Source organism: Pseudophryne corroboree, chromosome 6 (genome assembly GCF_028390025.1).
Source record: "Pseudophryne corroboree isolate aPseCor3 chromosome 6, aPseCor3.hap2, whole genome shotgun sequence".
In the NCBI taxonomy this organism is placed as follows: Eukaryota; Metazoa; Chordata; class Amphibia; order Anura; family Myobatrachidae; genus Pseudophryne; species Pseudophryne corroboree.
This window is the reverse complement of record NC_086449.1, coordinates 568,481,132-568,508,094: the sequence shown is the minus strand read 5'-3', so window position 1 is coordinate 568,508,094 and position 26,963 is coordinate 568,481,132. Positions and strand designations below refer to the sequence as shown.

Here is a 26,963-nt window from a genome sequence, read left to right as displayed (position 1 = left end):
ACTTGTCCAACAGGTCCCTCTGAAAAGTTCTTGTATGGAACCTGCCTAATGGGATTGCTTCGTAAGAAGCTACCATTTTTCCCAGGACTCGCGTGCAATGATGCACCGCTACCTATTTTGGTTTCAGGAGGTCTCTGACTAGAGATGACAACTCCTTGGCTTTCTCCTCCGGGATGAACACTATTTCTGGTTTATGTCCAGAACCATCCCCAGGAACAGTAGACGTGTCATAGGAACCAGCTGTGACTTTGGACTGTTTAGAATCCACCTATGCTGTTGTAGCACTTTCCAAAATAGTGCTACCCCGACTACCAACTGCTCCTTGGACCTCGCCCTTATAACGAGATTGTCCAATTACGGGATAATTACAACTCCCTTTTTTTTTTTGAAGGAGTATCATCATTTCGGCCATTACCTTGATAAAACACCATCGGTGCCATGTACAGTCCAAACGGCAGTGTCTGGACTTGGTAATGGTAATCCTGTACCACAAATCTGAGGTACTCCTGGCGAGGATGGTAAATGGGGACATGCAGGTAAGCATCCTTGATGTCCCGGGATACCATGTAATCCCCCTCGTCCAGGCTTGCAATAACCGCCCTGAGCGATTCCATCTTGAACTTGAATTTTTTTATGTTCAAGGATTTTAAATATAAAATGGGTCACACCGAACCATGCGGTTTCGGTACCCCAACCCGTGTGGAATAGTAACCCCGTCCTTGTTGAAGTAGGGGCACCTTGAGTATTACCTGCTGGGAATACCGCTTATTAATTGCCTCTAGCACAGCCTCCCTGCTTGAGGGAGTTGTCAGCAAGGCATATTTTAGGAAACGGCTGGGGGGAGACATCTCTAATTCCAGCTTGTACCCCTGAAATACTACTTGGAAGAAACAGGGATCCACCTGTGAGCGAGCCCACTAATTGCTGAAATTTTTGAGGCGGCCCCCCACCGTACCTGGCTACACCTGTGGAGCACCCGCGTCATGGTGTGTACTCACAGGAGGCGGGGGAAGAATCTTGATTCTGGGAACAGGCTGACTGGTGCAGCTTTTTCCCTCTACCCTTGTCTCTGTACAGAAAGGAAGCGCCATTTGACCCGCTTGCTTTTCTGAAGCCGAAAGGACTGTACCTTTTTCTGTGAGGAAACCTGAGGTAAAATTATTTCTTCCCAGCAGTTGCTGTGGATACGAGGTCCCAGAGACCATCCCCAAATAATTCCTCACTCTTATAAGGCTCTCTATGCGCTTTTTAAGTCAGCATCACCTGTCCAGTGACAGGTCTCTAATACCCTCCTGACAGAATGGACATTACATTTATTTTGGATGCCAGCCGGCAAAATATCCCTCTGTGCATCCCCCATATATAAGACAACGTCTTTAATATGTTTTTATGTTTGCCAACTATTATCCCTGTTTGACAGGGTCACCAACCACGCTGCAGCAGCACTATCTGCAGGTCTCAGTCTAGTACCTGAGTGTGTAAATACAGACTTCAGGATAGCCTCCTGTTTTTTTTTTTTATCAACAGGTACCTATTAAAGTGGCCGTATCCTAAGACGGCAGTGCCACCTTTTTTGACAAACGTGTGAGCGCCTTATCCACCCTAGGGGATATCTCCCAGCGTAACTTATCCTCCTGGCGGGAAAGGGTACGCCATCAGTAACTTTTTATAAATTACCAGTTTCTTAACGGGGGAACCCACGCTTTTCACACACTTCATTTATTCATCTGATGGGGGAACAAAACACTGCCTGTTTTTTCTCCCCAAACCTAAAACCCATTTATAGAGGTTAAAGTCAGAAATGTATAACACATTTTTTATTGCCGGGATCAAGTCACGGATTGGATTGTGTATATGTCTCCACCTTGTCGACACTGGAGTCAGACTCCGTGTCGACATCTGTGTCTGCCATCTGAGAGAGCGGGCGTTTTTGAGCCCCTGATGGCCTTTGAGACGCCTGGGCAGGCGCGGGCTGCGAAGCCGGCTGTCCCACAGCTGTTACGTCATCCACCCTTTTATGTAAGGAGTTGACACTGTCGGTTAATACCTTTTACCTCTCTATCCACTCTGGTGTCGGCCCCACAGGGGGCGACATCACATATATCGGCCTCTGTTCCGTCACCATATAAGCCTCCTCATTCAACATGTCGACACAGCCGTACCGACACACCGCAGACACACAGGGAATGCTCTAAACGAGGACAGGACCCACAAAAGCCCTTTGGGGGGACAGAGTGAGAGTATGCCAGCACACACCAGAGCGCTATATACTGCAGGGACTAACTGAGTTATGTCCCCTATAGCTTTATATCTATATATATATATATATATAATGTATACTGCGCCTAAATTTAGTGCCCCCTCTCTCTTTTTTTAACCCTTGTAGACTGCAGGGGAGAGCCAGGGAGCTTCCCTCCAACGGAGCTGTGAGGGAAAATGGCGCCAGTGTGCTGAGGAGATAGGCTCCGCCCCTTTTTCGCGGCCTATTCTCCCGTTTTTTATGGACTTCTGGCAGGAGTATTTACCTCATATATAGCCCCTGGGGCTATATATTGAGGTATTTTTGCCAGCCAAGGTGTTTTTATTGCTGCCTCAGGGCGCCCCCCCCCAGCGCCCTGCACCCTCAGTGACCGGAGTATGAAGTGTGTGAGGAGCAATGGCGCACAGCTGCAGTGCTGTGCGCTACCTTGGTGAAGACTGAGTCTTCATGCCGCCGATTTTCCGGACCATCTTCTTGCTTCTGGCTCTGTAAGGGGGACGGCGGCGCGGCTCCGGGACCGAACATCAAGGCTGGGCCTGCGGTCGATCCCTCTGGAGCTAATGGTGTCCAGTAGCCTAAGAAGCCCAATCCGGCTGCAAGCAGGCGAGTTCGCTTCTTCTCCCCTTAGTCCCTCGCTGCAGTGAGCCTGTTGCCAGCAGGTCTCACTGAAAAGAACAAATTCTAAGACTATAACTTTCTAAGAGCTCAGGAGAGCCCCTAGTGTGCATCCAACCTCGGCCGGGCACGAAATCTAACTGAGGCTTGGAGGAGGGTCATAGTGGGAGGGGCCAGTGCACACCAGGTAGTCTAAGATCTTTCTAGAGTGCCCAGCCTCCTTCGGAGCCCGCTATTCCCCATGGTCCTTACGGAGTTCCCAGCATCCACTAGGACGTTAGAGAAACATTTTTCATTGCAGTAATCATGCATCGGATTGCTTTTGTAGACTGTACATTTGTCTCTTCCTCATCTACACTGTAGTCAGACTCCGTGTCGACATCTGTGTCTACCATCTGAGCTAGCCGGCGTTTATGAGCCCCTGATGGGCTCTGAGACGCCTGGGCAGGTGCGGGCTGAGATCCCGGCTGTCCCAAGGTTGCTGCGTCATCGAATCTTTTATGTAAGGAGTTTACACTGTCTGTTAATACCTTCCACATATCCATCCAATCCGGTGTCGGCCCCGTCGGGGGCGACACCACACTTATCTGCCCCTGCTCCGCCTCTACGTAACCCTCCTCATCAAACATGTCGACACAGCCGTACCGACACACCGCACACACACAGGGAATGCTCTGACTGAGGACAGGACCCCACAAAGTCCTTTGGGGAGACAGAGTATGCCAGCACACACCACAGCGCTATATAAAACACAGGGATTTACACTATAATGAGTGATTTTTCCCAATAGCTGCTTATTATCCTATTTGCGCTAAATTTATGTGCCCCCCCTCTATTTTTTACCCTTCTTGTACATGATACTGCAGGGGAGAGCCTGGGGAGCGTCCTTCCAGCGGAGCTGTGAAGAGAAAATGGCGCTGGTGTGCTGAGGAAGAAGGCCCCGCCCCCTCAGCGGCGGGCTTCTCCCGCGTTTTGTATAGCTTAATAGCTGGGTTTTTTTTTTTTACACATATACAGTTTTCCAGACTGTATTATGTGTATTTAGTGCCAAAAGGTATTCTTATTGCTGCCCAGGGCGCCCCCCCCCCCCAGGGCCCTGCACCCTACAGTGACCGGAGTGTGTGGTGTGCTGTGGGAGCAATGGCGCACAGCTGCAGTGCTGTGCGCTACCTTAATGAAGACCGGAGTCTTCTGCCACCGATTTCATCTCCTTCTTCTGTCTTTTGACTCTGCAAGGGGGACGGCGGCGCGGCTCCGGACGATCGAGGTCAGGCCCTGTGTTCGAACCCTCTGGAGCTAATGGTTTCCAGTAGCCTAAGAAGCACAAGCTAGCTGCACGCAGGTAGGTTTGCTTCTCTCCCCTCAGTCCCACGTAGCAGCGAGTCTGTTGCCAGCAGATCTCACTGAAAATAAAAAACCTAACAATACTTTCTTTCTAGCAAGCTCAGGAGAGCCCACTAGGAGCACCCAGCTCTGACCGGGCACAGATTCTAACTGAGGTCTGGAGGAGGGGCATAGAGGGAGGAGCCAGTGCACACCAGATAGTACCTAATCTTTCTTTTGGAGTGCCCAGTCTCCTGCGGAGCCCGTCTATTTCCCATGGTCCTTACGGAGTTCCCAGCATCCACTAGGACGTCAGAGAAAGACACATTTGCATTTAAAACATTCAGCATATCCAACCAATCAGGTGTCGGCGTTGCCGACGGAAACACCACAATCATCTGCTCCACCTGCTCCTTAGATGAGCCTTCCGCTTCAGACATGCAGACACACGCGTACCGACACCCCCACACACTAAGGGATATATCTATATGGAGACAGTTCCCCAATAAGGCCCTTTGGAGAGACAGAGAGAGAGAGTATGCCAGCACACACCCAGCGCCAACTGACACTGGAAACCAAATGTGTGTGGGAGCAATGGCGCGTAGCGTTACCTCAGGGAAGATTTGAAGTCTTCTGCCGCCTTTGAAGTCTTCTTTCTTCTTATACTCACCCGGCTTCTATCTTCCGACTCTGTGAGGAGGACGGCGGCGCGGCTCCGGGACGAACGGCGAAGGTGAGACATGCGTTCCGGCCCTCTGGAGCTAATGGTGTCCAGTAGCCTAAGAAGCAGAGCCTATCATTTAAGTAGGTCTGCTTCTCTCTCTCCTCAGTCCCACGATGCAGGGAGCCTGTTGCCAGCAATGCTCCCTGAAAATAAAAAACATAAAATTATTTTTCAGAGAAACTCAGGAGAGCTCCCCTGTAGTGCACCCAGTCTCCTCTGGGCACAGGATCTAACTAACTGAGGTCTGGAGGAGGAGCCAGTGCACACCCATCTAAAGTTCTTTATATTGCCCATGTCTCCTGCAGAGCCCGTCTATACCCCATGGTCCTTACGGAGTCCCCAGCATCCTCTAGGACGTAAGAGAAACAATGTGTTTTTTTCTGGCCACACAAAGGGCTAAAAACACTATATAAATGCAGATAGAAGCAAACAAAAGCTGAAAACATTGTATTAGCCATTTATCATTTGAAAACACAAGATAGATACAATCTAAAAAGACTGAGTCCTGCTTCAGAAAAGTGCTATATAAATAAAATGATAATAATTTTTTATTATTATTATTATTATTATTATTATTATATGAACATTTGCAATAATAGAATAGAATGTGCAGTGTACGGTCACACAACAGCAACAGATCACCAGGAGGAGTGGAAAAAGTACATGGCATTTTACTAGTGTTTACATGAAAAATATCTGTTTGCTCTACTTTAGACCTTGCAGCAGCAAAGACTTCAGGGACAAGATTTACTAAAGCTTCTGAAAACGAAAGTGGTGGCATTGCCCATAGATCAGATTCGGTCTCTCATTGAGAGAAATGATAGCTATAATGTGCAACACCACTACTTTTTATTTTCAGAAGCTTTAGTATTTTTTCCCCCGAAGCCCCTGCAGGAATGGGAATACAGAACAGCTCTTCCAAATAAGTAGCTTCTAATGCAGATTTCACCTTTTTTTTTATTTTGTGTGCGTGGGGGGGGGAGAGGCAAAGATAGAATTTTGGTATTTACCAATAAATACCTTTCTCCGATTTCATGGGGGGCACTGGAGTTACACAGGTTCATAGACAATGACGAGTGGAGTCAGGCAATTTTTCAAATTTCTTTACAATTGTGGCTGGCTCCTCCCCCTCTGTACCCCACTAGACTCTTAAGATTAACAAGCCCGTGCGGAGATGGAGAGCAGAAACAATAGAGTAATAGAGACAAGTAGAAGGAGAAACCAACAGGACAAAGGGTCCAAAGACAAAAACAGAGAACAATAACAAACATACTGGAGACAACCAACATATACTCAACATACAAGGAACAATAGCAGGAAAAGAAGAGCACATGGTGGACTTCCAGTGTCCCCTGCAGTCAGAATAAGGGATTCATCGGTAAGTACTCCTTCATCTACTAGGGGACATTGGCGTTACACTAGGGATGTCTCAAAGCTTCTCTCCCCCCGATGGGAGAGCGCTGAGAAAACTGCAAAACCCTGCAACCAAACCCCGCAGCAGAGGCTGCAAAAAGTATATAAACTGTAAAACCGCACAAACGTATGAACCGTGGACCAAGTGGCCACACAGCAAAGCTGTAACGCAGAAGCCCAAGAGGTACCAACCGAGCACATGGAATGCGCCAAGATAGAAGAAGCCGGTGGCTGAGCACTGGCCGCATAAGCCTGACGAATAGCCAGACAGATCCACCTGGCCAGAGTCTGCTTAGAAGCAGGAAAACCTCGCTTGGTAGCATCAAACAGGGAATCTGATTTGCGCAAGGCCATCGTACATGCAACATAGATCCAGAGCGCCAAAAACCACTTCAAGAAATGAGCCAGAACCATCGTCAGCCAACAAAACAGTAACCACAATAGGCTGATTTATAAGCAAGGTGAAGACTACATTTGGCAAGAAGGTCAGCTTTGTACAAAGCTCAGCTCTATGGTCATGGAAGATGAGATATGGGGAGCGACAGGACAAGGCCCCAAACTCTGAAACCCTCCGAGCTGAAGCCAGGGCCAAAAGAACCATTTTCCAGGACAGGTACTTAAGATCCACCTCCTCCAGGAACTCAAACACAGCTGACTGGAGGAAGGACAACACTAGCTTGAAGTGCAGTAGGAGGCACAAAAGGTGGCTGGACTCAAAGTGCACCCTGTAGGAAAGTTGAATCTCCAGAAGCAGTAAAAAAGATGGATAAGGCAGACACGTACGTTCAGCGAACCTAAATGCAGACCAGCGTCCAGACCTGCCTGCAGGAAGAAAACAAGGCAGGATAGTTGGAAGGACATAGTGGAGAATCCACAAGTCGTTCACACCAAACTATGTAAGACTTCCAAATACGATGATAATGTGCAGCTGTCACCGGCTTCTGGACCCGAAGCATGGTGGGAATAATCACTTCCGAACACCCCTGAGCCTTAGGATCACGACTTCAACAGCCACACCTTTGAATGCAGACACGCTAAGTTGGGGAACCAGAAGGGTCCCTGCTGAAGAAGACAGGTCTGAGTGGCAGCAGCCACTGTTATCTGCAAGAAGTTGTAGAAGGTCAGAATCCAATCCGGAGCCACGAGAATGACTGTAGCGGATCGCGCTTGATGCGTTTGAGAACCCGCGGCAGAAGGAAGGGTGGAAAGAGGTAAACCAGATGAATCAATGCAACAGCCAGAGCATTCACCACATCCGCCGCTGGATTGAGTGTCCTGGAGCCATACAGTGGAAGCTGGTGATTCCGCCGAGAGGCCATGAGGTCTGTGTCCTGCGTCAATGCCGGACCAGCTGCAGTAGCACCTCTGGAAGGAGGGCCTATTTTCCAATGTGGAGATCCTGGAAACTGACATAGTCTGCCTCCCAGTTCTCGACCCAGAGTATGAACACGGTGGAGATAGCCTCAGCGTACCTTTCCACCCACTTCAGGATGCGGATGTACTCCTGCATGTCCAAACGACAGCGAGTTCCCCCTTGTTAACTGATGTACGCCATGGCCATAGCATTGTCCTAATGCACTCGAAAGAGAATATGCTGTGAGGGCATTATACATTGCCCTAAGCTCCTCCTGGTGGACCCAGTGACCCTGAAATTGGCTGTCCATCAGCACTGCACCCAAGCCTCATAAGCTGGTGTCCTTGGTCATGAGAACCCAATTCCAGATGCTGAAGCGGCAACTTGCCGTGAGAGGAGCGGTCTGAAGCCACTATAGCAGAGACATGCGAATCTGAGGAGACAAATGAGCCACTCTGTGCATGTGAAGATGGCACTCCGGCCACAGAGACAGAATGTCGAACTAAAAAGGCCGGGAATGGAATCTGCTGAACCGAATGGCCTCGAAGGAAGCCACTATTTTTGCGTAGCAAACGGATGCCTTTTTGCCAATAGAGCCTTGATGAGATGGTCGTCCAGGTATAGCACAATGGACACCCCAAGAGACTTTATATCTGCAACAATCACAGCCATTACCTTGGTAAATACCTGGGGGGGCAGATGAGAGGTTAAAAGGCACACCCTGAAAATGGTAATGGGACTCCTGGATGGCGAAACAGGGAAATGCCTGATGCGGTTCCCAAACTAGAATGTGGAGGAACACATCCTTGATGTCCAAGGACACTAAAAATTCCTCAGCTTCCAGACCCACGATCACTGAATGTAGGTACTCCACCTTGAAGCAATGAAAACACAAACATTTAACGGTTTGAGACTGAAAGTAGGCCAGACTGAGCCGTCCGGATTTGGCACTACAAATAGGTTTGAATAAAAGCCCTGAGTGATGCACCAGGACAGGTACAAAAACTCTGGATGCAAGAGGCTTCTAGTGGAATTAAGAAAGCTTGTGGAACATTAAATCAAAAGCCCTCAACCAACTGTTCTTCTCACTTTTCAACCGCCTTATACACCCTGCTGCAATTTAAATTGATGAGGGTTGATTCCAATTTTGTAACTGATCCATCTCACAAGGACGTGGCCCCTGGGAGAGGGAGTGTCGTCGTCTTGGAAAGTTGGGATACCGAAGGGTCCACCTGAGGTGGGGTGTCCCACTTGGCTCTATTAACTGACGGAAAAATGTAGATAGTAAGAAAACGCCGGGACATCTGGAATTTTTTATCTGGATGTTTCCAAGCTGAAGACAGCTGATCCTCCAGCTGAAAAGTGGGAAAGGTAACTACAAGTTTATTTTTCTTGTTAAACAGATATATACGTCCAGAGAGGCCCTTGTGTTTCAGTCCGATATCTGAAGGAGCTGACGGACGCCAATGATAAAAATACAAATACGCCCCAACTGCAAAAAAATACAAAAAAGATGCCGGCAGGAAGCAACCTTAATTTCTGCTAACAAGCAGAAAATGCGATGCAAATACAATTTCTGCTTGTTAAAGTGAAGGGGGGACGGACGCAGCGGTCAGCATGCTGGATGGCCTTGCTCTGCGATGGGCAGCCCCCAGCATGCTAACAAAAGTATTGCAAATCCTGCTAATTAGAAGAATTTGCAATCCTTGCTGAATTAGGCCATTAGTTTGGTATAGAGGGAGAGCAGCCAGAAATAATTCTAACGAAATGTAAAGTGCCAGGATCCACTCATCACCTGTCTATACTCCAGTGTAACTCCAGTGTCCCCTAGTGGATAAGGGAGAAAAAAACAAAAGTTCTAAACGTAAGAGAAATGTGACAATAATGAAATAAAGTTGTATTTTTTTTTTTTTTTTATGGACTGCACTTCCTACCTTTATAATGCCGATAAAAAACATAGAAAGTCATGTTGTGGTACCGAAATAAAGCCCTTTATTTCCACATAATAGCCTAAAATATTCACTTGGTTGGAGGAATAAAAACTGTCCTGTCCTCTTCGAAACCTGGGCACACATTGCGCCAACACTTCGAAGGACCCGCCCTCTCGCCAACCGAGCCAGGATAGCATATATACCAATCAGTTGCCCGATGCCTCGGTCTCGCAGCACTGCTGGGCAGGCATTTGAATTTGCCCGCCCAGCTGTGACATCTGCCTCCACAGTAAGTGTATGGACTGCCACACACGCAGCCAGAGGCGACGATATATCTAAAAATATATCGCCCAACGCCTGTGCCGCACAGCTGACTCGATATGTCGTTTATACAGACACATTGTTTGCCTACACCCGCCAGCGATATATCGTCCGTTCGCTCGTGCCCAGCCTAAGAGTTCAACTCCAACCTCTGGTGCTGGAAGAGCTGAGTGTTATGTTTTTTGTATATGATGGAAAGTACTTACTCTAGAAGATCAGGATTAAGCCCTTCGGATATCATTTTATTTCTGATTGCCATTACAGGAACCCCCTGTAAAAATAGATACAATTAGACTAAATATATGAGTAACACAACAGTCTCTGAGGAACACTGCATAATATGGGGGTGCTAAACAAATAAATAGTTCAACAAATTATAAAATGTTTAATTTCCCAAATACAGTGATGGCCAAAGAAAAAAAAAACAGTACAGTAGCTACATAGTCACTTCTACTATACAGCAAATTCCCATTAATGACCTTCATAACAATAGTAAGAGGAGGTTAGGCGCTTACCACTTGGACCATCTTTAGATATCGGGCATATCTTGGATCTTTAGAGACAGTGGGAACGTTGTCTGCTTGTACTTCTTCCTTCTGTAATGTGTGAATATCATTTATTGAATTCTGTTGTATGACCTGAAAAATACATAAGAGTTGCATTTCAGCAGAAGATAAATGCCAGAGACCCCCAATAGTTATGGGGGGATTATGCATGACAGATGTGATTCAGAATTTGTTTGTTCACCCACCTCCATCCCTGTTATCACTAATAATAATAATAATAATAATAATAATATCTCCACCAAAAGCTAGGAATGTGGTTATGGGCGGCATTCCATTAAAAAAAAAAAATTCTAAAAACCCAAATGCTTATTTTCTCTTATCAGAGAGTAAAGCTGAAAAAATACAAGCCAGGGCTTTTTATTATAGAAAATTATAAAGGCATTTATTACAAGAGAAATCTACTGTTATGTTGAGTTGTGATGCTCAGTAGTCCTAGTACTCTGCATGCAATTTATTTATTAACAGTTTCTTATAGAGTGCAGCATATTCCGTTGCGCTTTACAATAAGATGGTAAAGGGATGTGGCTAATTTATCATTTCTGCTGCACACTAACTTCCCTTTTCATGACTGAAATACAGAGTCCCTTGGATCAGGAGAAATGCATGCACTCAATACAGAAGGACTTCTAAGCAAACCTACTGTAGTATAAGGTCCCCAAAGTAACCAATAAGACATTTGGGGTGGCCATCCAACAAACGGCACATTCTTCTCCCAGGATGAAAGTATGACGCACAACCTAGTTACATATCTGGTAAAAAACGATTTGCATGTACAGTATCTGCCCAGAAAACCTTAAGTTAGGAATAAATCCCTAAATGTTTTGGGTTTATCGCAGGGACATACAAATGCTTTGAAGTAAAGGTTTTGCTACATTTTATGTACAGTGGAGGGTTTGTTTGGCTCATCCTGCTCCAAGTCACAATATACACAGCATTCTCCAACCACATACATTTAGTTAATTGCTAAACAAACAGAAAATAGGATTTTAATACCTACCGGTAAATCCTTTTCTCTTAGTCCGTAGAGGATGCTGGGGACACTTCAAGAACCATGGGGTATAGACGGGATCCGCAGGAGACATGGGCACTTTAAGACTTTGAAGGGGTGTGAACTGGCTCCTCCCTCTATGCCCCTCCTCCAGACTCCAGTTATAGGAACTGTGCCCAAGGAGACGGACATTTCGAGGAAAGGATTGTTAACTAAAGTGGGACATATACCAGCTCACACCTCAAACACGCCGTACAACATGGCATTTAACAGAAACTCCAGTCAACGGCATGAACAACATCAGCAACAGGCTGACCATAACGTAACACAACCCGTGTGAAAACATAACTAACAACTGCAGACAGAGTCCGCACTAGGACGGGCGTCCAGCATCTTCTACGGACTAAGAGAAAAGGATTTACCGGTAAAATCCTATTTTCTCATACATCCTAGAGGATGCTGGGGACACTTCAAGAACCATGGGGTTTATACCAAAGCTCTAGAACGGGCGGGAGAGTGCGGATGACTCTGCAGCACCGATTGACCAAACATGAGGTCCTCATAGGCCAGGGTATCAAACTTGTAAAATTTCGCAAAAGTGTTTGAACCCGACCAAGTTGCTGCTCGGTAGAGTTGTAATGCCGAGATTCCCCGGGCAGCCACCCAGGATGAGCCCACCTTCCTGGTAGAGTGGGCCGTCACTGATTTCGGTAACGGCAATCCAGCCGTAGAATGAGCATGCTGAATCGTATTACAGATCCAGCGCGCAATAGTCTGCTTGGAAGCAGGCGTCCCAATCTTGGTGGCAGCATACAGGACAAACAGAGCTTCCGTTTTCCTAAGTTGAGCCGTTCTGGTGACATAAATCTTTAAGTCCCTGACAACATCGAGAGATTTTGACTCCGCTAAGGCGTCAGTAGCCACCGGTACCACAATAGGCTGGTTCATGTGGAACGATGAAACCACCTTCGGCAGAAATTGTTGACGAGTCCTCAACTCCGCTCTATCTTCATGGAAGATTAAATAAGGACTCTTGTGAGACAAAGCCGCTAACTCAGACACCTGCCTTGCGGATGCTAAGGCCAATAGCATGACCACTTTCCAAGTGAGAAATTTCAACTCTACCTTCTGTAAAGGTTCAAACCAATGTGACTGAAGGAAATGCAACACCACGTTAAGATCCCATGGTGCCACTGGGGGCACAAATGGAGGTTGGATGTGCAAAACTCCTTTCACGAAAGTCTGAACTTCTGGAAGGGAGGCCAACTGTTTTTGAAAGAAAACCGATAAGGCCGAAATTTGTACTTTAATCGAGTCCAACTTTAGGCCCGCATCCACACCTGCTTGCAGGAAATGGAGGAAACGCCCTAGCTGAAATTCTTCCGTAGGAGCCCTCTTAGATTCACACCAAGACACATTTTCTCCAAATATGGTTATAATGTTTAGACGCTACTCCTTTTCTAGCCTGAAGAAGTGTGGGAATGACTTCACTAGGAATACTTTTTCGGGCTAGGATCCAGTGTTCAACGGCCAAGCCGTCAAACGTAGCAGCGGTAAGTCGTGATATACGCACGGCCCCTGCTGTAACAGATCCTCTCGTAGAGGAAGAGGCCGGGGATCTCTTATGAGTAATTCCTGAAGATCTGGATACCAAGTCCTCCTTGGCCAGTCCGGAACAATGAGGATCGCCTGAACCTTTGTTCTTCTTATGATCTTTAGCACCTTTGGAATGAGTGGAACCGGAGGGAACACGTACACCAACTGAAATACCCATGGTGTCACCAGCGCGTCCACTGCTATTGCTTGAGGGTTCCTCGACCTGGAACAATATCTCTGAAGTTTCTTGTTGAGGTGAGACGCCATCATGTCTATTTGAGGAATTCCCCAAAGACTTGTCACTTCTGTGAAGACTTCTTGATGAAGACCCCACTCTCCCGGATGGAGATAGTGTCTGCTGAGGAAGTCTGCTTCCCAGTTGTCCACTCCTGGAATGAAGATTGCTGACAGAGCGCTTGTATGTCTTTCCGCCCAGCGGAGTACTTTCGCTGTCTCTACCATTGCCGCCCTGCTCTTTGTTCCGCCCTGGCGGTTTATGTGCGCTACTGCTGTTATGTTGTCAGACTGTATTAGGACGGGCAGGTTGCGAAGAAGACGTTCCGCTTGAAGAAGGCCGTTGTAAATGGCCCTTAACTCTAGAACGTTTATGTGTAAACAAACTTCCTGGCTTGACCATTTTCTCTGGAAGGTTTCCCCCTGTGTGACTGCTCCCCAGCCTCGGAGACTCGCATACGTGGTTACTAGGATCCAGTCCTGGATCCCGAACCTGCGTCCCTCTAGGAGGCGAGAGCTGTGCAGCCACCACAGGAGTGAGATTCTGGTCTTGGAGGACAGGATTATTTTCCGGTGCATGTGCAGATGGGATCCGGACCACTTGTCCAATAGGTCCCACTGAAACACTCTGGCATGGAATCAGCCAAATTGAATGGCCTCGTAGACCGCCACCATCTTCCCCAGCAATCGAGTGCATTGATGGATTGATACTCTCGCTGGTTTCAGAATTTGTTTGACCAAACTCTGAATTTCCAGAGCCTTCTCTTCTGGAAGAAAAACTCTGTAATTCCGTGTCCAGAATCATTCCCAAAAACGACAGCCGTTTTGTCGGATTCAACTGTGACTTCGGCAAGTTTAGAAACCAACCATGTTGCTGCAGAACTGTCAGGGAGAGCGCAATGTCCTGCTCCAGCTTGTCTTTGGATCTCGCCTTTATCACGAGATCGTCCAAGTAAGGGATAATTGTGACTCCTTGTTTGCGAAGGAGAACCATCATTTCCGCCATTACCTTGGGGAAAATACTTGGAGCCGTGGACAGACCAAACGGCAACGTCTGAAATTGATAATGACAATCTTGAATAGCAAACCTCAGGTAAGTCTGATGCGGAGGATATATGGGGATGTGTAAGTAGGCATCCTTTATGTATTTCGACACCATGAAATCCCCTTCCTCCAGACTGGAGATCACTGCTCGGAGAGATTCCATCTTGAATTTGAATTTTCTTAGGTAAAGATTGAGGGACTTTAGGTTCAGAATTGGTCTGACCGAGCCGTCCGGTTTTGGGACCTCAAACAGGCTTGAATAAAAGCCTTCTGCCTGTTGTGACGGGGGAACCCTGATAATGACTTGATTTAGACACAACTTTTGTATTGCATCGCATCGCATACAACCTTCCTGTCCGGAAGAGAAGCTGGTAAGGCCGATTTGAAAAATCGGTGAGGGGGAACGTCTTGAAACTCCAGTTTGTACCCCTGGGACACTATTTCTAAAACCCATGGGTCCAGGGCCGAACAAGCCCAGAATTGACTGAAGAGCTTGAGACGTGCCCCCACCGGTACGGACTCCCGCAGAGGAGCCCCAGCATCATGCGGTGGATTTGGCAGAAGCCGGGGAGGACTTCTGCTACTGGGAACCTGCCACGGCCAGAGATCTTTTACCTTTTCCTCTTCCCCTATTAGCAAGGAAGGAATAACCTTGGCCTTTTTTGTATTTATTTGGCCGAAAGGACTGCATCTGAAAGTGGTGAGCTTTCTTTTGTTGTGGAGGAACATAAGGTAAAAATGACGACTTACTCGCGGTAGCCGTAGATACCAAATCAGTGAGACCCTCACCAAACAAGACACTACCTTTATATGGGAGAAACTCCATAGCTTTCTTAGAGTCAGCATCAGCATTCCATTGATGAATCCACAATGCCCTTCTAGCTGAAATCGCCATGGCATTGGCTTTTGATCCTAAAATGCCATTATCTCTCGCTGCCTCCTTTAGGTAGGCAGCAGCATCCCTGATATAACCCAGAGTTAACAGGATGCTATCCCTATCTAGGGTATCTATATCGGACGACAAGTTCTCTGCCCACTTTTCGATAGCACTACTCACCCACGCAGATGCGATGGTTGGTCTGAGCAGTGTACCTGTGGTGACGTAAATGGATTTTAACGTATTTTCCTGTCTACGATCCGCAGGATCCTTAAGGGCTGCCGTGTACGGAGACGGTAAAGCCACCTTTTTAGACAACCGTGATAGAGCCTTGTCCACAATTGGGGATGACTCCCACTTATCTCTATCCCCAGAGGGGAACGGATACGCCACCTGAATCCTTTTGGGAATCAAACTTTTTGTCAGGATTTTCCCACATTTTCTCAAAGAGGGTATTCAGTTCATGAGAGGGAGTAAACGTTACCTCAGGTTTCTTCCCCTTGTACATACAGACCCTAGTATCAGGAACAGCAGGGTCCTCGGATATATACAACACGTCTTTTATTGCCACAATCATGTACTGAATGCTCTTTGCCAATTTTGGGTCTAATCTGGTATCACTATAGTCGACACTGGAGTCAGTGTCAGTATCGGTGTCTGCTAACTGAGCAAACAAACGTTTATGTGACCCCGAGGGGGTCTGGACCTGTGATAACACATCCTCCACAGACTTTTTCCATACCTGGTACTGAGACTCAGATTTATCTAATCTCTTATTAATAAGAGCAACATTAGCATTCAAAGCATTCAACACATTTACCCAGTCAGGAGTCGGCGGTGCCGAGAGGGTCACTCCCACAGCCGTTTCTGCCCCTAACACAGTCTCCTCCTGGGAAGAGCACTCCGCCTCAGACATGCAGACACACCTGTACCGACACCCACAGACACACTGGGCCAAAAGGGGGACAGACCCACAGTAAAGCCTGTCAAAGAAACACAGAGGGAGTTTGCCAGCTCACAACCCAGCGCCTGTCCCGGTCCTGAAACCTTACTATATAATGTCTCAGACCCTGCAGCGCTTTTAAACACTTAATTTTGCACCAAACTTGCTGTGCCCCCCCCCCCCTCGTTTTGCACCCTGTTACTTGTCAATAGCAGTGGTGAGGAAGGACCAGCATCTCTGCACTTCCGGAGAGAAAATGGCGCTGAGGAGAGCTGTGAGGGCTAAGCCCCGCCCCCTGCATGGCGCGCTTCAGCCCGCTCTTTTTTAAAATAACACCGCTGGCGGGGGTACGAATTTAGTGCCAAGGCACACCAATATGACTGCCAGCCTATACAGAGGATTTTTATGCTGCTCAGGGCGCCCCCACCCGTGCCCTGCACACTACAGTGCCGCTGTGTGTGTGGGAGCATGGCACGCAGCGCGATTGCTGTGCGGTACCTCAGAAGCCGTCACTGAAGTCTTCTTTTCTTCTTCTACTCACCTGTCTTCTGACTTCTGGCTATGCAAGGGGGGTGACGGCGGGCTCTGGGAGTGAACCCCTAGGCGTACCTAGTGTTCCAAACCCTCAGGAGCTAATGGTGTCCTGTAGCCAAGAAGCAGAGCCTTTAAACTCACTAGAAGTAGGTCTGACTTCTCTCCCCTAAGTCCCACGATGCAGGGAGACTGTTGCCAGCAGTGCTCCCTGAAAATAAAAAAACCTAACATAAGTCTTTTTCAAAGAAACTCAGTAGAGCTCCTCAGTATGCATCCAGTCTGCCTGGGCACAGATTCTAAACTGGAGTCTGGAGGAGGGGCATAGAGGGAGGAGCCAGTTCACACCCCTTCAAAGTCTTAAAGTGCCCATATCTCCTGCGGATCCCGTCTATACCCCATGGTTCTTGAAGTGTCCCCAGCATCCTCTAGGACGTATGAGAAACCACCAATAACCATTCATAACATTGTGAAACACACAAGGAATTTTAAACTCTATACCGCGTACATTTCTCCCAGCACCTGGGAAAGTTCTGTATGTATTAAATTACTGCCCTTCTGGCACAACAGAAATATATGAAACAAACAAGCAATGATAATCTACTGACTTCTGATGGAGGTGACACAGCGATAGATTCTGCATCAGTCTGTGGCTGCAAATTTCCATTGGGAATAGTGTTCTTTGACAAATGTGTTTCAACTTTAACATCTTCTAAGCCAGGAATAGATGAGAGCTGAAAGAAAGTGATGGCACATAAGGCTGAAGACCGACTTGTAGATTTGTCACAAGCAAATGCAATTCAATAGTTTCCATGTCTAAATAAAACAAACCCATGTTTGTAATCCTTGGGAAGATGAAAGTAATTCCAACATCATAACATTATGGAGGCCCAAAACAGACTCTTAGGGGGCAATGCAATTATCAGCAATGTACGAACATTGTCACAACACACAGGGTCCATAAATGCATAAGGCTAATTTAAATATGGGTACACTGGGGGGGGGGGGGATACAATTTGGTATAATCAGCAAATTACAGTAATGCCAACATTGTAAAACTTGTGATGCAGTCAGAACACGATGTGCTATTCCAGAATAACACACTGCGTTGATGTCGCTAATTGTGTTCCCTCCCCTATGTTTTTAATAAGTAAACTGCATTCACTGTGTCCTAAAAAATCTATGACTTATTTTAATACAGTGTGTATAGAGCTGCATGGAGCTCCGCCCCCTACCAGCTCTCAGTGGCTGGCTGATTTCTGTCTTCTACATCCTGTGCTATTAGTACAGGAATGTTGCCTACTAGCAGAACCTGCAACCCTTTACCTGTAAATGAGGGAAGGGGGACTTTCTGAAGGGGCCGGGTGCTGTTAGAAATACCTGTTCTAACAGCGCACGGATCTCATGGCGTTTCTGCCCCTAGAACTAATAAGTAAAAGATGAGCGAGAGAGGGAGAGGAGTAGTGGGGAGAGTGGAAAAAAGATTAGCGGGAGGAAGACAAATGAGAGACAGGTATACAGGTGAGGGGGACTAAATGAGACAGGGCTGAGGGGTCTATTTACTATGGAGATAAAGTACCAGCCAATCGGCTCCTAATGGTCATTTTTGGAACCCAGCCTGTGGCATGGCAGTTAGGAGCCGATTGGCTGGAACTTTATCTCCATCCAAGGCTTAGTAAATATACCCCTAAGTGAGGTGGACAGAAATGAATGACAGGAAGATAGGGGATGAGGGCAGAGGAAAACAGAGATGGGGAAGAAAACAACCTCCGACATCGGACATGATAACTAGCGACCCAGTGTTTGATAGGTTGATAAGACTTGTGTGTAAATATTCCTATACATTGTCTGTAGCGTTGCTGAAAACATTAAAAATGTAAAACGATTTCACTTTAGACTGCACTGGTTTATTTACTGCTTGCTGGTATTTCTAATAAATCAACAACATAAAAACAGATATTTATTATTTACAAACCTTCGCATCTAAAATATTTAGAGTTGTTTCAATTTGTTGAACACGAAGTGACAGAGCTGATAGTTTCTAAAGCAAAAAAAATAAAAGAACATGTGACGAAAGTGCATAATTACACATATAATCAATGGAGTAACTTTTGAAAGATTAAAAACAAAACAAGATCACTTCTACCATTCATACACTTGGATTCACATGAACCACACAACTGCACTAATAAAAACAAGCATTGTGTAAGAATTTAAAAACAAAATACAGTTAATCATCGATGAAGCCAAATATGTTGTTACCCTATCTGTGTCGGGTGGTCTTCTGTATACCGGCGGTCGGGCTCCCGGCGCTCAGTATACCGGCGCCGGGAGCCCGACAGCCGGCATACCGACGCTTATTTTCCCTCGTGGGGGTCCACGACCCCCATAGAGGGAGAATAAAATAGTGTGGCGCGCGTAGCGCGCCACCGTGCCCGTAGCGTGGCGAGCGCAGCGAGCCCGCAAGGGGCTCATTTGCCCTCGCCACACTGTCGGTAAGCCGGCGGTCGGGCTCCCGGCGCCGGTATGCTGGTCGCCGGGAGTCCGACCACGGGCCAGCCGTAGTGAACCCTCTGTGTCACCCTCGTCAGTCTGCCCCTTCCCTTTAGAATGTAAGCTCTCATGAGCCAGACTTTCTCACCTCATGTGCTTTTCCTCCTCTTGCTTACATTATACTGTACTCCTTACAACGCACCTAGGCCTTGGCTTCTGCCACCCTGATGCATATTTTAGGGTCATGTCTGCTGATGCAGCAAGGTTTGTATACCAAGGACTTGTCCTACATTGTCTTGTACTCTAAGTCACTGTTTTTATTGCTCATTTCTGTATACTTTGTTAGGTTCTGCGGAATCCTTGTGGCGCCATATAAAGAATATCAATATTAATATTATTAATAATAATAATAATAATAATAATAATAATAATAATAATAATAATAATAGGTATTAACTTGTAATAATGGTTAGAGAAAGGACCATGTACCCTATACTTCATACAGCACTACAGAAAGTACAGGGGATATAACAAACCTCTTCACAAATTGTTGAAAAGCGATTAAGAAACTGGACCGTGTGCACCACAAACTGATTGAGGAACGCCACCGTTCTCTTCTGCTGGATGGCCGGGACCTGCACAAACAGAAATACCACCGCTTTACAGAGGTGCATGGTTATTGCTGCTATAATGTTCTGTATACTGTACCTGTACAGTACTTTGATATCAGCAACATACAGCTGCAAAATATATGACCTTATTCATGTAGTCTATATGGAAAGCAGTGTGCTAGTTTGGAGACAGGATAGGTCTGCTACTCTGAGCTCTGTCACATCTTTATCCTGGTCACCGTGTAATGCTGATTCACTAGCTAACTGAAAACGTACACACCTTAGTGAGGTCTATGCCAGATCCAACTATAGGCAGTCCATCCTCATCCATCCCACCAGGAGATGAGCACACAACAGCCTCACTTCCTCAGCTGTCAGGAGTTGCCCTTGTGACCACACTCAGTAAGGGCAGTCACAGGAATCGAAAACAATTGGTGTAGGCAAACAAGTAAAAGAATTGATAAGCACGATGACCTGTAAGGGTGAAAAGATATAAATGTATCACGATTACTCAGGAGATGACCACATACCCAAGATAAGAGGTGTATTTATGAATAAAACATATGCCTTTTAAAACTTTATTTTCTCAAATATTAAATAAAGAAGAAATCACTGATTTCTCAGCTGTATGTTTATTTTGCACACTACAGTGTGACAGCGCATTTCATCAATTTATGAAGCAGCAAATGTCCCCGGATGGCGTTAATGCTTACCAGAAGGACTTGCTATGTCTGTTCATCTCTTCATCTTATTCCCTGCACAACCTTTCTGGTTAGCAAAGGCCAAAAAACCAAGGCAAACAACTGATTATGGTATAGTTAAAATTATGAAAACAAAATCCTCATAGAGAGTCAAACATTAATCTATGTAAAAACAATTATAACAGTTAAAACAGTAGTAACGTAAACATCAGGAACAAGGCATATATCTTTACATATGATAAACAAGTAGTATCACCATATAAAAATCTAACATTGATCTTGTTAGGCGCAATTGCCCCAGTTGCAGGCTAAAATAACAGCTAGCGGTTGATTGGAAATTATTTATTTCTCTCCATGCTTTGATAACTATCCCCCTTAAACACAAAGCCACCCAACCCCCTGCAAAACAGCTTCATCACTTGTTAGGCGCAATTGCCCCAGTTGCAGGCTAAAATAACAGCTAGCGGTTGATTGGAAATTATTTATTTCTCTCCATGCTTTGATAACTATCCCCCTTAAACACAAAGCCACCCAACCCCCTGCAAAACAGCTTCATCATTTGTAGCCACTGTGTGGCTGGAGAATAATGAGCACTATTATGCTGAGAGGTTTGTGGCTCATATGAAGAGCTACAGCTGTACAGTAATTGTGCCCATACACTTGTGCGATGTCCCGCGACGAGATATCACGGGGCATCGCACCTGAAATGCCAAAGTGATTACCATGCGATAGATTGCATGGTAATCATGTGATGGGCACGTCACCGCCGAGTGGGAGCGGCCTCTGGCCCTTCCCGGCGGTTGCCCAATGCAGTGCGATATATTGCACGTGTTAAAAAAAAAAACCCACAAAAAAAACACATGTGATTGCACTGCAATGCGAGAAATATTAAGTGCAGTACATACTATCTTGAGACGCAACATTCGAGCGACATGCTCACACATCGCGTCTCATGTACCTTAAATGTGCATACAATTCTTCAATTTCTCTCACAGTTCCGTTTCGAAATCGAAGGATCGCACCTAATATCTCACAAGTGTATGGGAACCATAAGGCTGGCTACAAATTAGAACGATGTGTACCTGAACGATATGCCGGCTGACATATAGTATAGTATTTCATTACACTGCATCAGGTCGCATGCGTTATCTTCCGATTGGCCGTGCAGCACAGACAACCAAGGGATACTGCATAGGAACCGCAGGAACGTGCAATCGGTCATACACACTGCCCGATAAGTCGTTCCAATTCGGACGGAAACAAAATATTGTGTTTATAATGGCCAGGTGTCTACCCACCCTAACACATTGTGATATGTGGCTCAAGTAAATAACCCTAAAAGTCACACACATTCCTAGTTTTAAACAACCAATTAACCAAAACAATAAATACATTAAAATCCAAACACCAAAAAAACTACATGCATAAACAATAACGCGGAAGCAGCAAAAGGCTGTATTCACATCTCAGCCTATAAAGAAGATGGGTTCTGGTATGAATGGTTGACCATGTTAAGGTCGACCACTATTGGTCAACATTGACATGGTCGACATGGACAAATAGTCAACACATGAAAATGGTTCACACGGGACAGGTCTACATGGAATTTTGAGCTGTTTTTGGTGTCATTTTTTCTGTAACATCACCGGGAACCCCAATTAGTGTACCGCTTCGCTCGCCATGCTGCGGGAAAGGTGCCTTGCTCCACTACCACTGCGCTCGGCACAGGTTACTATTCCCAATCGTAGTCCATGTGGATGGGAAAGTATGAAAAAGTAAAAGTCTAAATAAAAATAAAAAAGTTTTGGAAAAAAAGTAATGTCGACTTTTCCATGTGTCGACCTGTCCCGTGTCGCCCATTTCCATGTGTCGACCATTTGTCCATGTCGACCTAAATAGGGTCAACCTGCCAAACGGATACCAAGAAGATGTTCATGGTGCAGCAAAAAACAGTAACAGTAGAATGCCGAGTATCCAAACTAATTAGGATTGAGGGGAGTGTGGAAAAGCAGAATGTGACTCATATAGATTGTGTTCTGACAGAATGTGTTCTGATGGAAATCTAGAATACTGACTTTACAGCAGTGGTTCTCAAACTCGGTCCTCAGGACCCCACACAGTGCATGTTTTGCAGGTAACACAGCAGGTGCATTCATTATTCACTGACACATTTTAAAAGGTCCACAGGTGGAGCTAATTATTTCACTTGCGATTCTGTGAGGAGACCTGCAAAACATGCCCTGTGTGGGGTCCTGAGGACCGAGTTTGAGAACCTGTGCTTTACAGCATTACAATCGGTGTGTGTAGTGGGGCCACAGCCAAACACCTGAAAATAGGCCTGCCCTATGTCACTTCTCCCCATTACTTGCTGATAGGAGTGTAGCCTTGTACCATACCACCAGCATGCCCACAGCAGCCTGCACCCACAGGCAGGAGAGGGGCACAGTGCTGGGTATACAAGGCAGCAGGGCACCGACTGGGGAAGCAATGCTACAGCTCACTCTCACCTGGTGACAGGAAGATCAGTCTTTTTAATGACAAGCTGTAAATGATGACGGGGCCCCGGCAGTGACAGGAGGGGCCCCTGTGTGCACACCCCCGGTACTCACAGGACAGCGGTCACACACAGGAATACGGTGCAGGACGGGCACAGCGCTGCTGCTGCTACAGCTCCTCCTCCCCGGCACTTCCTTGTCCCGTGTCAGTCCTGCTGCACGACTCGTGACCCACACGGCGCTGCGACGGCCGCCATCCGTATCCCGGCCCACACAGCTGACTCCAATCCTGCACAGGATACACTTCCTAGGAAGCGGCGGCGGCGAGATCCGGGATGCTCACTCTCCTCCGCTGTCACGGCAGCTCCGCCCCCTGTTCTGACTCCACGCTGTCAACGGCGCCCCCTGCTGCTCGCAGCCCCTTATTACACCCTTTACACGCATGGATGTGTCACTTTTACATCTGCGCAATGCATACCTCTCCAGGAGGGACACAATGCTCTGCTCCTAGACTTCCCGATTAATGTATGATTGCCGGCACCAGTGTTGAACAGGTTAATGGATAAGAAAGGTGTTTTAGGACAGGTTATGGCAATCATACAGTAAGAAGGAAGTCCAGGAGCAGAGCATTGTGTCCCTCCTGGAGAGGGTCATGTTGGGAGGTATCAGTGGCGGATTTAGCGGGGGGGCGATTAGGGCGAACGCCCCCCCCTACATATACCGGCACCGGGATGGAGGCCGGGTCCTGGCGCGGTATTGGGAACGGGGTGGAGAGCGGTGCAGCGCGGCGGGGTACGAGGAGAGAGAGGAGCGTCCTGACGCGCGTACAGCGACCTCTGTTCTGACCACGCCCCTCCTTCCTGTATGCGCGTCAGGACGCTCTCTCTCTGTCTTCGTCCCCCGCCGCTCTGCACCCCGTTCCCAATACCGCGGCGGGACCCGGCCTCCATCTATGAGGTGGGAGTGTGAGTGAGTGTGTGAGTGAGTATGTGTGTGTGTGTGTGTGTCTCCCATTTCTCTCCCCCCCCCGCTCTTCTCCCTGCATTATTTGGCTGAATTTTGCCTCATTCTGTGTGCTATGTCATTTTTGCCTCATACAGTGTGCTATAATGTGATTTTTCCCTCATTCTGCGTGCTATCATGTGAATTTTGCCTCATTCTGCATGCTATCATGTGAATTTTGCCTCATTCTGCGTGCTATCATGTGAATTTTGCCTCATTCTGCGTGCTATCATGTCATTTTTGCCTCATACAGTGTGCTATAATGTGATTTTTCCCTCATTCTGCGTGCTATCATGTGAATTTTGCCTCATTCTGCGTGCTATAATGTCAATTTCGGCTCATTCTGCGTGCTATCATGTGAATTTTGCCTCATTCTGCGTGCTATCATGTGAATTTTGCCTCATTCTGCGTGCTATCATGTCATTTTTGCCTCATACAGTGTGCTATAATGTGATTTTCCCTCATTCTGCTTGCTATCATGTGAATTTTGCCTCATTCTGCGTGCTATAATGTGAATTTTGCCTCATTCTGCGTGCTATTGTGAATTTTGCCTCATTCTGCGTGCTATCATGTCAATTTTGCCTCATTCTGCGTGCTATCATGTCATTTTTGCCTCATACAGTGTGCTATAATGTGATTTTTCCCTCATTCTGCGTGCTATCATGTGAATTTTGCCTCATTCTGCGTGCTATCATGTGAATTTTGCCTCATTCTGCGTGCTATCATGTCATTTTTGCCTCATACAGTGTGCTATAATGTGATTTTTCCCTCATTCTGCATGCTATCATGTGAATTTTGCCTCATTCTGCGTGCTATAATGTCAATTTCGGCTCATTCTGCGTGCTATCATGTGAATTTTGCCTAATTCTGCGTGCTATCATGTCATTTTTGCTTCATACAGTGTGCTATAATCTGATTTTTCCCTCATTCTGCGTGCTATCATGTCATTTTTGCCTCATACAGTGTGCTATAATGTGATTTTTCCCTCATTCTGCATGCTATCATGTGAATTTTGCCTCATTCTGCGTGCTATCATGTGAATTTTGCCTCATTCTGCGTGCTATAATGTGAATTTTGCCTCATTCTGCGTGCTATCGTGAATTTTGCTTCATTCTGCGTGCTATGTCAATTTTGCCTCATACAGTGTGCTATAATGTGATTTTTCCCTCATTCTGCGTGCTATCATGTGAATTTTGCCTCATTCTGCGTGCTATAATGTCAATTTCGGCTCATTCTGCATGCTATAACGTCATTTTTGCCTCATACAGTGTGCTATAATGTGATTTTTCCCTCATTCTGCGTGCTATCATGTGAATTTTCCCTCATTCTGCGTGCTATCATGTGAATTTCGGCTCATTCAGTGTGCTACAATGTGAATTTCGGCTCATTCAGTGTGCTATAATGTGAATTTCGGCTCATTCAGTGTGCTACAATGTGAATTTCGGCTCATTCAGTGTGCTACAATGTGAATTTCGGCTCATTCAGTGTGCTATAATGTGAATTTCGGCTCATTCAGTGTGCTACAATGTAAATTTCGGCTCATTCAGTGTGCTATGATGTGAATTTCGGCTCATTCAGTGTGCTACAATGTAAATTTCGGCTCATTCAGTGTGCTACAATGTGAATTTCGGCTCATTCAGTGTGCTATAATGTGAATTTCGGATCATACTGTGTGCTATAATGTGAATTTTAGCTCATTCTGTGTGCTATAATGTGAATTTTGGCTCATACAGTGTGCTACAATGTGAATTTCGGCTCATTCAGTGTGCTATGATGTGAATTTCAGCTCATACAGTGTGCAATAATGTGAATGTCAGCTCATTCAGTGTGCTATGATGTGAATTTCGGCTCATTCAGTGTGCTATAATGTGAATGTCGGCTCATTCAGTGTGCTATAATGTGAATTTCGGCTCATTCTGTGTGCTGTAGAAACATAATTTGTCGGCAGATAAGAACCACTTGGCCCATCTAGTCTGCCCCTTTTTTATTTTTTTTATTTTACATTATTTTTATCTCTAACCTTATCTGATCCTTATTTCTTTGTAAGAATATCCTTATCTCTGTCCCATGCATGTTTAAATTGCCCTACTGTCTTATCCTCTACCACCCCTGATGGAAGGAATGGCGATTCGCCAGTCTGTATCACCAGTGCACAGGGTTCTCTCCACTAACTGGCAACATTTTATTAGTAATGGCAACAATAGGAAAGTTTAGAAGCGAACGGGAAGGGCATTACTAAGTGGGAGGGGCTATGATTAGGGGGAGGAGTCATCATTCTTAAACCCCCCCCCCCCTAAAAGTTAAGTCTAGATCCGCCACTGGGAGGTATGGCAATGTTTCACATGTATTGTACATACATTTCCATATAACCAACAGGCTTTAATCAACAGTAATCAACTATATGCGGTGCAAGAGTAAGTAACCACACCATTTAATTAAAAGTTATACTTACATCATGCTCTGTACTCAGAATAAATACAGCTCTATTGGTGGGTCCACACTAGGCCATGTGCTCTTTGAGTGACATCGCCTAGTGTAAATGTAGTAGCCTGCTAGATGTCCCACATGCGTATGAAACAGTTCATAGTATAGCATAATTAAGGAAAATTTACATATATCTGTATAAAATATATATGCACTCACTGAGGGATACCAGAGAATTATAAATGCCTCCCTCTCTCTCTCTCTCTCTCTCTCTAGATATAGGTATAGGTGTAGCTATAGGGCCATGTGTATTGTGCCCTCATGCATTGGTGACAGTGGGGATGGCCATAGTTATGCTGTGGCTATGTTAACATTGGTGGCAGTGGACCAGCAGGAACCCTCATTCCCCCCTGGGGCCTGCGCGTGAACAGAAAGTTCTGGGACTGCCGCGCGCCGGTCTCCCGGGGCTCCTAACAGCAGGCTTGTGGCGCAAACTGACCGTTGGAGTCTGGTGTGC

The 26,963-nt window shown here is 46.3% G+C and overlaps 1 protein-coding gene across 3 annotated transcripts in view; it reads right to left on the bottom strand.

The window, feature by feature from the left end:
* Window positions 1–23,454, bottom strand: part of WASHC3 (WASH complex subunit 3) — a 34,987-nt gene extending 11,533 nt beyond the window's left edge. The window contains exons 1-7 of one of the 3 annotated variants that reach the window (XM_063927805.1): window positions 23,033–23,454; window positions 20,105–20,298; window positions 19,750–19,848; window positions 18,696–18,761; window positions 17,329–17,454; window positions 10,457–10,579; window positions 10,148–10,212 (exon numbers count right to left, since the gene is read on the bottom strand). In XM_063927805.1, the coding sequence (XP_063783875.1) occupies window positions 10,148–10,212; window positions 10,457–10,579; window positions 17,329–17,454; window positions 18,696–18,761; window positions 19,750–19,848; window positions 20,105–20,155 (530 nt within the window). In that variant the 5' untranslated portion in view covers window positions 20,156–20,298; window positions 23,033–23,454. Of the gene's footprint in view, window positions 1–10,147; window positions 10,213–10,456; window positions 10,580–17,328; window positions 17,455–18,695; window positions 18,762–19,749; window positions 19,849–20,104; window positions 20,299–20,537; window positions 20,593–23,032 lie in introns of those variants that run through there. The other 2 variants (XM_063927806.1, XM_063927807.1) reach the window with 2 other exon arrangements.
* Between the last annotated feature and the right edge of the window lie 3,509 nt (window positions 23,455–26,963).